This window comes from Pseudoliparis swirei, chromosome 21 (assembly GCF_029220125.1).
Source record: "Pseudoliparis swirei isolate HS2019 ecotype Mariana Trench chromosome 21, NWPU_hadal_v1, whole genome shotgun sequence".
Lineage (NCBI taxonomy): Eukaryota > Metazoa > Chordata > Actinopteri > Perciformes > Liparidae > Pseudoliparis > Pseudoliparis swirei.
Window position 1 is genome coordinate 8,999,580 of NC_079408.1, and position 12,500 is coordinate 9,012,079.

At 43.9% G+C, this 12,500-nt stretch overlaps 1 protein-coding gene across 14 annotated transcripts in view; it reads left to right on the plus strand.

Moving 5' to 3' along the window:
- LOC130211498 (NACHT, LRR and PYD domains-containing protein 12-like) overlaps positions 1-12,500 on the plus strand; it is a 295,374-nt gene that overhangs the window by 109,466 nt on the left and 173,408 nt on the right. Inside the window, exon 15 of one of the 14 annotated variants that reach the window (XM_056442263.1) lies at positions 4,147-4,168. The exons of the other annotated variants lie outside the window; for them this stretch is intronic. Within the exon in view, the coding sequence (XP_056298238.1) occupies positions 4,147-4,153 (7 nt within the window). The 3' untranslated portion in view covers positions 4,154-4,168. Of the gene's footprint in view, positions 1-4,146; positions 4,169-12,500 lie in introns of those variants that run through there. 14 annotated transcript variants of the gene reach the window in all.

A 12,500-nucleotide genomic window follows, 5' to 3' on the forward strand; every position in this document is an offset into this window, starting at 1 on the left:
CATTTTGGATTTTACCAAGAGTAGTCTTCCACAGAAAGTTCACCTCCACATAAGGGTGTATGCTTTCCCCCCAGAATGCATGGAGATGCGTAACAGAAATAGCCCTCTGTGTAACGGGCACCTAACCTCTATCTCTCCCAGACATGTTTACATGCATAACAGCACAGACGGTCACGGCCTGTCTGCTACTCTTTACTATTTACGTTCAACCTAGACGCATAAATCTGTGTGGATGTTATCTGTCACTTCTAAGCTTTTGTGCTTATTTACCCCATCTAGCAATGGTCAGTTCCATATTAGTCCCCCAGACAGACTCCCATATTTTAAATAGCCCACAATTATGCACGCTCCCGCGACAGCTGCTATCGATCAGGCCTGGAAACACATTCCAAACATTCCTATTTTTCCTAAAATCACTCATGTATTACCATTCATTCGTACTAACATGCTTTTTGCCGTTGTTTTTCCTCTTCTTAAGGTTTAATTTCTGCTACCGTCTGAGATTTCATTTCCGATGAGAGACTGCTTCATGCATTTATTCGTCAATACCTGCCGAGTGGAAGCATTCAATCGTACTTTATTTCTTAATCTCTTAAACCCTTATTTATAATTTCTTTTTGACTATGTTCTATCCGATTAAACGGCTTCCTATGATCATTTTCCTTTAAGCTTCTCTTATCTTAACTCATCTGTTTTACTTCTTTATTCTGTTCCTTCCTTTATTTATTTCAAATAACCTGGATCCAGGTTTATCCCAATTTGTCTTTGTTACCTTAATTCCTGACTATTTCTTAGCGAAATGTTAGTTAGTGGCTAATTTTCACGTGTCTTAATGTTAAAACAAATCAAAGGCCTTATTTTTGGATAATCTGCACCTACTAATTAACACACTTATTCTAACATTTGCTTTCCTGTTCGTGACGCCAATTATGTAGTATATTCTGGTCTACCGTGGAAGATTGAAGAAATGATGATGGAGAAGGAAAGTTCGAGCGACTCCGCACTTGATAGGAACACAAAGTTTATTCTACAAGATACAGGTCAATAACAGACGCCTAGAACGACTGGGGACTTTCAGGAGCCAGATTGCGAAAGTCCAAAGATGTGACATCCTGCTACACGTTATATAGGGAGAAGGAAGGGCCGTTTAAGGTCACAATCTATAGCCGGCCACGTCAGTTGGGGCTAAAAGTGTTCTTCTGACCCCCACCCTACATGGTCATCTTCTGCACCAAGGCCTTCACCTCAGTGGGCTTCTATTCTCAGAGCTTCCCTCGACCTACAGCATTGATACTTAATACTGTTGTACACCACAAATTCCCCACATATTCCCCCCTTCGAGATTTAACAAACTCTCGAAAATAAACAAACAACCAATGCAAACATACAGGTGTATAATCATGACAAAAATACCACCCCGTTCTACAGTGGAGTTCAACAATACTGGGCCTGTATGAAGTGTAACAATGGTATCAAGAATGGAGTAGTTATATGTGAAATTGAAAAACCTGTCTGGCAGTTCTCTTTTCTTGAAATTTCAATTAAACAATGTTGACAGGAAAATTATTTCACGGTCCCTCTGCCAAGGCGACCCTGTATCGAACTCCATACCACTGAAATGAGGAATGCTTAACAAATTGTATAGGGAAATGATTCAAACGAATACATCTGGAATTTCTCAGCAAATAATAACAAAATAATAATGTCGAGAGTCAAGTTGGTCAACCCATCGCCTTACCTCTCGACCTCCTCCTGCCTAAATCACCTCTGTCCCTAAACGTCACGAAAAGATAACATCTGAGATTCCATTATATTCACCAAACAACAGAAAATATCATTTCCCCAACAATTAATACCTAAACAAGAAAATTCATTTTTAATATTGCTAATGTAGAATATTCGAGAAGACATAGCACTGCAGTTCTTCAGCAGCCTTGACACTCGTCGTGTCGATGACGTCTTGTTCTCGTTCAAAGTTTTTCAGGTCACTCGTCATGTCACCCGAATGCTCTAGAATGACAGAAGACAACCAGTATCTTCTTGCATACAGAACAGATGCAAATCAAAACATCAAACATGAATTATCACTTCTGTGAGTAAATGTGAAATTATAAAACATATTGTCCCTTTAATATATTGTAACAGAGGTAAATGTTTTAGGATTCTAAGAATCATAAGATATAAAAAATGTGTATTCTTTTGCACCAAGATGCTGTTTAACTCCTAGTTTTTCTAAATCATTTTCATCGTCTTATCCACAAACTTTTTGAGCATTTTACTTGGCAACTGTTGAGCACTATTTTATTTTCAGCTCGACACGCTTTGGGCCATCGTGAGAATCTGTCGACACCTGTTTAATAATTACAGGAACAGTTTTCTTCATTACAGTCACATCCTTGAGTGTAATGTTGACCTTCAAGTTCACTCCCTCTCCAATATTGTTCATAATCAAAGACTGGCTGTTGGTAGAAGGCAACTGGAACCACTGGAGGTGGCTCGAACGACGGGAACTCAGGTTGTGTTACAGGTTGATTTGGTGGGGACTGATTCTGCATCAGGGCCTGCTTCTTCTCAGCCTTATCACTCACCAGTTGTATTTGATTGAGTTTCCTGAGGGTCTCTCGATCTTGTTCTTTCAAATCGTCTTCCTTCTTCCGATACAGCTCTACCTGGTGGGCTATATGATCTGTGTACACACTCTTTTTCATGTTTCCCATGCCGGTTACTTCTGATAATTTGTTTCTAACTGCAATGGGCAACCCCATCAGAATTTTGTTCCTCAAAATCGACTGGTCCATAAGATGCAAATCTGGATCGTTTCCTGTGATATTCATCCACGCTTGATGAGACCTCGAAACAAAAGCTCTTGGATTTTCATTCGATCCTATTGGCTCAATCAAGATACTGTCGGGATGGACATTTGTGGGAAATGTTTCCCTTAATGCTATGCAGAAGCGACCTCTGCTCGCAGCAAACAAGTCTGAATCATTCACACTAGTTCCTACGTATTGATTAAGTCCAGCTTTCTGTAAAATCTCTTCTAAAACGTAAATGCCTACGATATTAGCCAGGAGTTTCTTAATACCTCCCATCGCAGGATGCTCTCCAACAAAAAGCTGTTCTAGTATTGCAATCCAAGGATGTGCTCCGTCTTCGATAATGGGAAGCTTATCAAGAATGGCTGACATATCGGTGCTCTGCAATGGTCTATATTCGAAACCTTGTTCTCTGATGACCACTGGGAACATGCTTCCTGGTGCTGACACTTTATTAGATTGCAGTAACTCTCTCTTCCTTATCTGCAACTGTCTGACCTCACTCAAAGTCATCTGGGAGTCTTCTTCATCGCTGTCTTCCTCCTCGCTGTCGTCTGCCTCTTTTGCTCTGCTCCACTTGGCTTTGGGGTCGCAACCCCCCTTTGACCTCTTCCTGATCACTCTCGTCACTGATCTGAGGACGCCCCTTCTGACTGGACACTGGGACCTGAGGACAGACGGTCTTGGGATACATTACCGACGCAGCTGCAATCCGTTTCTGTCCCTCATCTGCAAATAGCTGGAGAACTCCAAGCTCGACTCGTCTTTTTTCTTTGCGTTTCTTCCCCTTGTTTTGTTCCGCCTTGTATATAGATACAAGTACATGCATTACTTTAATTACATCTGGATTAAGCGTCCCCTCCATGGGCCATGGTCGGTCAATTTGCGGCCATCGCTTGCACCATTTCTCAGAGATCTTTGCAACGTTTGTCATGGTGCTGACTAAAGGATTATTCCTCTGCACTACATCAACAGGAGTAATCAGCTTTGGATTGTTAGTGCCCTTTTTCCCATTATCCTGTTTTTATTTGTATTTATTCTGTATTTTTTAGTAATTAACCAATTAATTAACCAATTAACCAATGATCAAATGATCAATCAGCTGCCAAGCCTTCTATTTATTTATTTATTCTTCTTTTAAAACTGACTACAGCATTTAGTCTTCATCTGTATGCAAACAGATCGATATTCTCATACGCTTATAAATGAAAGCAGGTTCAAATGTATACCCTCAATAGTCACTATCACTGAGAACACACACAAGTATGGAAAATGTAGGCTTTTTGTAAAAGTGACTGTGGATGGATCGTACAGGCCTTTTTTGTCACAGCAGGTGATGCCGAACGTCAGTCAGGACGTCAGTCAGCGGCCACGCTCTGGACTTGGCACCGAGTCAACTGCCTTCTTGTGTTCATCTCATTCATCGTGCATGAATAAAAGGAAAGAAATATGCAATGATTATTCTCTTTTATCACATCGTAAATTTCATTCTCCAAATAAAAACCCCTCATTTTGGATTTTACCAAGAGTAGTCTTCCACAGAAAGTTCACCTCCACATAAGGGTGTATGCTTTCCCCCCAGAATGCATGGAGATGCGTAACAGAAATAGCCCTCTGTGTAACGGGCACCTAACCTCTATCTCTCCCAGACATGTTTACATGCATACCAGCACAGACGGTCACGGCCTGTCTGCTACTCTTTACTATTTACGTTCAACCTAGACGCATAAATCTGTGTGGATGTTATCTGTCACTTCTAAGCTTTTGTGCTTATTTACCCCATCTAGCAATGGTCAGTTCCATATTAGTCCCCCAGACAGACTCCCATATTTTAAATAGCCCACAATTATGCGCGGTCCCGCGACAGCTGCTATCGATCAGGCCTGGAAACACATTCCAAAAATTCCTATTTTTCCAAAAATCACTCATGTATTACCATTCATTCGTACTAACATGCTTTTTGCCGTTGCTTTTCCTCTTCATAAGGTTTCATTTCTGCTACCGTCTGAGATTTCATTTCCGATGAGAGGCTGCTTCATGCATTTATTCGTCAATACCTGCCGAGTGGAAGCATTCAATCGTACTTTATTTCTTAATCTCTTAAGCCCTTATTTATAATTTCTTTTTGACTATGTTCTATCCGATTAAACGGCTTCCTATGATAATTTTCCTTTAAGCTTCTCTTATCTTAACTCATCTGTTTTACTTCTTTATTCTGTTCCTTCCTTTATTTATTTCAAATAACCTGGATCCAGGTTTATCCCAATTTGTCTTTGTTACCTTAATTCCTGACTATTTCTTAGCGAAATGTTAGTTAGTGGCTAATTTTCACATGTCTTAATGTTAAAACAAATCAAAGGCCTTATTTTTGGATAATCTGCACCTACTAATTAACACACTTATTCTAACATTTGCTTTCCTGTTCGTGGCGCCAATTATGTAGTATATTCTGGTCTACCGTGGAAGATTGAAGAAATGTTGATGGAGAAGGAAAGTTCGAGCGACTCCGCACTTGATAGGAACACAAAGTTTATTCTACAAGATACAGGTCAATAACAGACGCCTAGAACGACTGGGGACTTTCAGGCCACGTCAGTTGGGGCTAAAATTGTCCTTCTGACCCCCACCCCTCATGGTCATCTTCTGCACCAAGGCCTTCACCCCAGTGGGCTTCTATTCTCAGAGCTTCCCTCGACCTACAGCATTTATACTTAATACTGTTGTACACCACAAATTCCCCACATAGCACCTTCATGTTTAATCAATAACTGTTTGATGGATCTACGTATTGATCCATCAAGTGTTTCATTTCCTGGTGACATGTTCCACTTCACATCAGCTGCCTCGTTGCATGTCGTCCTCTACAAGCACGACATGGACAACTTGTCTGGCCTCATGCTGCTGATGGATTACTGAACAGGCCTATGGGACAGAGCCAGGGGCCACAGGGTCAGGGGCCACAGGGTCAGGGGCCAAAGGGTCAGAGGTCAAAGGTTCAGGGGCCAAAGGGTCAGGGGCCAAAGGGTCAGGGGCCCAAACGGTCAGGGGCCCCCTGTCCTTCACCTACAGAATGTCGCTCAGAGAGACTCAAAGAGTATTGATGAGTATACTATATGTACCATACTTTATTAATATATATATATATATATATATATATATATATGTATATATGTTGCACACTTGGACATATGACATCCAGGCGTGTATGGTTTTTGAATGGTTTATATCAACTCACTGAATCTGAAAGCACAGAAACAGAACACACTCAGCAACATCACTGCAGACTTGCAGGCTGTGGATCTATCTGGCTAACTACTTTATACATATACATACAAACAACACATTGGCTTACACTATCACTCTAACTACTCCATTTACCCTGGCGACATTCTGCACGTTCACACAACTCTCATTCTCACAGGTTACAGGTGGTTACTACTGTTCCTCACTCGCTAGCATGACTCTGACGCACTATATACCCTTCGACACATCATCACATCACATTCACGCAACTCCGACATACATTCACATATTACATATTACATATTCGGATTACTGACGATGATCCTGTCGCTACCTTTATATAGTTAATCACGTTTACTGACCTGAAAGCACAGAAACAGAACACACTCAGCAACATCACTGCAGACTTGCAGGCTGTGGATCTATCTGGCTAACTACTAGCGGAAGGTTTTCCCTCGCTTTCATCCAGAAGGACCCCTGAGCTGACCTGAGTGCCTGTACCATTGTTAACCCTTCACACACATGCATACACACACCAGGAGAATAATGACACAATTAACAATCAATAACAATACAAATACAATAAAATAAATATCAATGTCCAGTGTTACTGAGGGCCCCACACTCTCCCCTCCAAAATGAATGTCGACCCGACATTCCAGATTTCCCAGAGTATTTCAATCTTCAACTGGTGAGTTATGGCCGTAGGCTCTGAGAGTCAGCCTTTCAGGATACTTTCTGCATAACAGTCTTTGACATGACATTCATCTCTCGCTTATGTCATGGGTTAGCAGCAGACACCACTGGCCGGGTGATATCTGATGCGCTATTCCGCTAGTCTGGCGGCTATGTATCCTGGACTGAAAGGTTTTGACCTTATGTCCTACCCCATAACCCATCCCACAGACCCACATGCAATACTATATGTTTCACATATCCCTGTATTATTCTTCATGGTAAGTGGTCTGAGTTCTAGTACTCTCCTTATTGACACTCATGGACTTGTACACTGACCTATTAACTTCCTATTTCCCTTTAAGCGAAACACTTATGAACACGTGTCTCATATTACTCTTTCACAACAACCAAACCAAACGTGAAACTACAACCCTTTTTCTTCCATTACTTCTGTATGGATAAGACTGATAGTTGACCTAATCTGTTGTAAATGAGTGTTTTGGGTGGATTTCTTTGTCGTAAAGGATATTTTCTGGTGGAAGCTGATGGCAACTCAGGATCACTCTCGTCTGCTTCATCCGATGACGACCCTTGTCCAGCGTTGACCTTGTCTGCTCCATCAGATGACGACCCTTGTCCAGCGTTGACCTCGTCTGCTCCATCAGATGACGACCCTTGTCCAGCGTTGACCTCGTCTGCTCCATCAGATGACGACCCTTGTCCAGCGTTGACCTCGTCTGCTCCATTAGATGACGACCCTTGTCCAGCGTTGACCTCGTCTGCTCCATTAGATGACGACCCTTGTCCAGCGTTGACCTCGTCTGCTCCATCAGATGACGACCCTTGTCCAGCGTTGACCTCGTCTGCTCCATCAGATGACGACACTTGCTCAGCTTCCCCTCTTTCTCCATGCTCCACCTCTGGTTCCATGCTGCCTTCATCATCTCTTACTGGACCCTCCTCTTCTTCGGCGGTTTGCTCCAGTTCTCTGACAGTGGCTTGTGGCTGGAATTCCTCTGCTTTTGCTCTCAGCTGGCTAACATGTTGAAGAGGTTCTGCTGGTCGTGTGGTGATGACTCTCCAGTTTTTTTCGTCCTCCGAGCGACTGTCAGAGTTTCTGTCCTTCTGTTTTTGCTGTTTTTTCTTCGTTATACCTGTGTTCGACTTCTTTTTTTTCATTTTCTCTTTCTCTTGTTTATCTTCTTCCACAGGCAGGAAGTCACAGGGCAGTAACATATTTCTGTGCAGTACTCTGGTCCTTCCTGGGGCTCTCTCTGGCTGTACAACGTAGACAGGACTGTCCTTATGTTTCCTCTCGGTTATCACATGGATTCTCTCTTCCCAATATGATCTGAGTTTTCCTGGTCCTCCTCTGTCTTTGAAGTTTCGCACCAGTACTCTACACCCTGGGTGTAGCTCACCTCCATAAGCTTTTTGGTCATAGTGCTTCTTCGCTCTATTGTTCTCCTTCTGGACTGTCTGCGATGCCAGCCTGTATGCCTCCTGCATCCGCCTTCTCCACTTGCTTGCATATTCATTGTGAGAAGCCCCCTGGTCAGTTGGTTTCAGGCCAAACATCATGTCAACAGGAAGTCTAGGTTCCTACCATAGAGAAGGTAGTATGGGGCATATCCTGTTGCTTCACTGCGCGTACAGTTATATGCATGCACAACCTTAGCTAAGGAGTTCTTCCAATCTGACTTTGCATCTTCTGTCAGATTTCTGAGCATAGAAAGGAGTGTCCGATTAAATCTCTCCACCTGACCGTTTCCAGCTGGATGGTAGGGTGTTGTGTGTGAACCTTGGATGCCACAGTATTCTTCGAGCTTGGAAAACAGTTTATTCTCAAATTCTCTGCCTTGGTCATGATGCAACTTGGCAGGAAATCCAAACTTGAGCACAAAGTCACCAAATATCTTTTCAGCGGCAGTTTTTGCTGACTTGTTGGTGCATGCGTATGCCTGCGCGTAACGCGTGAAGTGATCCATCACAACTAGGATATACTCATATCCTCCTTACAGCTTTCAGATGCAAGTAGTCAATTGAGACCATCTCAAAAGGGTAGGTAGTCACTATATTAACCAGTGGTGCTCTGGTTGGCTTGTTCGGTCTCTTCCGTTTGAGGCAGCTGCACACCTTGGTCACATAGTGCTCCACATCTTTTTGCATATGAGGCCAATAGAATCGATCTTGGATCAGACTGAGTGTTCGCTCCACGCCGAGGTGTCCCATTTCCTCATGTAGCTCCCTATAGATCAGTTGATGGAATGCTGCAGGTAACATTAGTTGCGCTCGAGAAACTGACTTTCTGTACAGGATACCATCTTCATTGATGTACAGCTTGTTTTTCTCCCTCACTAGAAGAGAGATGTCATTGCGTCTGTCTTTTCCTCCCAGATGAGGCCACTGTCCTGTGATGACATATTCTCTTACCTTGCCAATGACTGGATCATCCTCTTGTGTTTTCTTTAAATTTTCAATGGATACTTCAGCCACTGGAGATGTTATTCGTTCTTGTTCTACTTCATTGCATGCTGCAGTGATAGTGACTGGACACATCCAGGGCTCATGCTCGTGGAATTCAAGTTGCAGTGCATCTGTGACTGTTGTTATCACCTCGGGCTCCATTTCCTGTGTGCATGTGTGGATGTATTGCTCCATGTCCAGCGGCATTCGCAACAAGCCGTCAGCGTCTCCATTGGCTTTTCCAGGCCGATATTTGATTGAGAACGGAAAGTCGGCTAATTCTGCAATCCACCTGTGTGTCGTGGCGTTCAGCTTTGCTGTTGTCAATACATAAGTTAAGGGATTATTGTCTGTGTAGACAACAAAAGAAGGTGCATAGTACAAGTAATCCCTAAACCTTTCACAGATTGCCCACTTCATGGCTAAGAACTCTAGCTTCCCAGAGTGAAGGTGGTAGTTAGTTTCTGGAGCGGTTAGTGTTCTTGACCCATAACCGATGACAACCAGCTTGCCTTGCTGCCTCTGATAAAGTACTGCACCAAGCCCCTGCTGAGAAGCATCACAGTGTAACACAAATGGTTTCTCAAAGTCTGGGTAACCTAGGAGTGGTGGACGCAAAAGGTGCTCCAGGAGCTGGGAGAGCACTTCCTGATGTTGTTCTGTCCAGACGATAGGCTGGCTTGAGGAGTGCTGAGCTGACCTCTTAGTTTCCCCCTTGCTCCTGGTTGCTTTTGATCCTTGAACTTGACTACCTGGCATTTTCTCAGTAGACAGAAGATTGTACAGCGGCTTGGCGATGCGTGAAAAGTTTGGGATGTATGGCCGGTAGTACGACAGGAATCCTAACATTTTCCTCAAGTCGCCGACAGTCTCAGATCTGCGGTCTTTTAGTGCCTGTACTGGTGCTATTTCTGCTGGATCCATGCACAGCCATCCTTTGACACAATCTTGCCTCAGAATCTCACCCTGTCTTTAAACACTTCACACTTTTTAGCTGTCAGTTTTACTCCATGTGCTTGATAACGACGCAGCACTTCTCTCAAATCTTGAAGATGTTCTTCAAAGGATTTGCTGTGGACAAGATTGTCATCCAAGTACGGCTGTGATGTTTCATCTCTGAGACCTGTAAGACATTCCTCCATACTGCGCTGGAATTCCGCTGGAGCTGAGGACAGGCCGAAAGGGATCCGTACCCACTCATATAAGCCCCATGGTGTAATAAAAGCAGTAAGCGGTCGACTACTCTCCTCCATGAAATCCTGATGGTAAGCCTTGCCTTGGTCCAGCACAGAGAACCACGCACTCAGGCTGTTTAGCATGTCTTGTACTCTGGGAATAGGGTGCCGATCAGGAATCGATTTTTGATTCCGTTCCCGGTGATCTATGCACAAACGCAAACTTCCATCTTTCTTACGCACACAGACAATTGGTGAAGAGTATGGGGACCGGGAATTCTTTATCCATCCTCTATTCAGTAGATCCTCCAAATTCTCCTTCACCTCCTTGTGAAGCGGTTTGGGTACAGAGATGTAGGTGCGTCTTACCGGAGTTGTGTCACTTAATCGGATTTTTAACTGCAGAGATGGGATACATCCCTCATCACTGTCGTCCTTTGAGAATGCCACACATTCTTCCCGTAGCATTTGTCTAACTTGTTCCTGCTGGTCTGTAGTCAGGTGATCAACTGATACTGGAGGGTCCCATCCATCTTCTTTGACTGTGTTCCCCTGTCTGTGTTGTTCTTGGTGCTTCTCAGGAATGCTGTCTGATGTTGCCGTGTTTCTCTGACAAGCTGTTCTGACTGTTAGCTCACTAGCATGAGCTGGCTTTACATCCACTGGATATATAGCTTTGACTTGTTGCAGCTTTCCCAACACTGTGCGAGGGGAGAGAGTGATATCTTGCTTGCTTCCATTAGTGACAGGGATAGCCACTCTTGACCAATTTCCTTTCTGCATGCAGATGACGGTGTCAGTAATGTTCAAGCCCTCTGGCCACTTTGGGATCTCCTCAGCTTCAAAAAGAACTTCCTGTTTTGTATAGAGGGGACCTGTCCTAACACTACACTTCACCTCTCTGGTCTGACCTGCTGGAATCACTGTCTTTAGCCTCCCAAGCTTAACCACTCCTTCCCGGTCATTCTGGTCACGACTCTGTATCAGATGGATCAACACATCTGCTTTTTTACAGTCAATGGAGAATGCTTCTTTTACCACAACAGGTGTCTGTTCTGGATGCTGCTCCATTCCACTCATTACAAGATGCTCGATTGCATTGTAGCCAATAATCGGTGTGTCTGCTACACCTGGCTGGTCCGAAACAAGCACTGGCACGAGTAGCTCTGGTTGGGGACCCTTACTTGATGCCAACTTGAACTTCAGCTCAACCCAGCCAGCAAAGGGGATGGGTGTTTGATTTGCTGCTTTGACAACAAGAGTCTCATCTTCATCCAAGAGTTCATTCATGCTCCGTAGCCGGATATGTGGGAGACAGCATCTCCTCCAACTTTCGTTGATAATCGTGACTTGTGAACCTGTGTCCCACAGTGCTTGTGTTGCTACCCCCTCAAAGAAACAGTCCACCATACACTTTCTTCCAATAAGGGCCTTCAGCTTGGCTTGGCGACGTAGTGAGAGATGGCTAGCATAGGTAGCACCAACTGTCTGTTCAGTCTTCCCACTTTTCTCCAACTCCGCCTCCAGCTGCCTGATACGGTCACACAACAGCTCGTGCACCTTTTCATCTGGATCTGTGTGGCTTGGAGCTAATGCTTCTGGGGGTGAGACTGTTTAGATCGTCACATTTAAGCGGTCAAATCTCCTACCTGCTCTACAGCCTCTGGAAAGGTGCCCTGTCTGACCACACTTAAAGCAGTGTTCACACTGATCACCTGTTCCCTGCTCCTGACACGCTCTACATCCTCTCTTCGTAGTACCTCTGACTTGGCGTTTGGGCCATTGGGAGTTAGTTAGGCTTTTCTTCATTTCTGCCATTTCTTCCCTCAGCAATCTGACTGTTTCATACAGTTCTGAGTCTCTTGGACTGGTGACAGCAGGTGTTTTATAATACTTAGGCTTCACAACCTCTGCAGACTGATCCTGAAACCCAACTCTAACTTTGACTGCACCCTGATGCTGAGGACTGGGCTGCATTTCTGTCCGTAGTTCATTCACTTTTGGTGATTTACTGCTGCTGTTCCTACTTTGCTTCGACTGTCTCTCGAGTTCTACACTAGCTGCTTCGTTCATCCTGTCAATGAGTATTTAATCTGTCACTCTCTGTTCATCAAGATAAGGC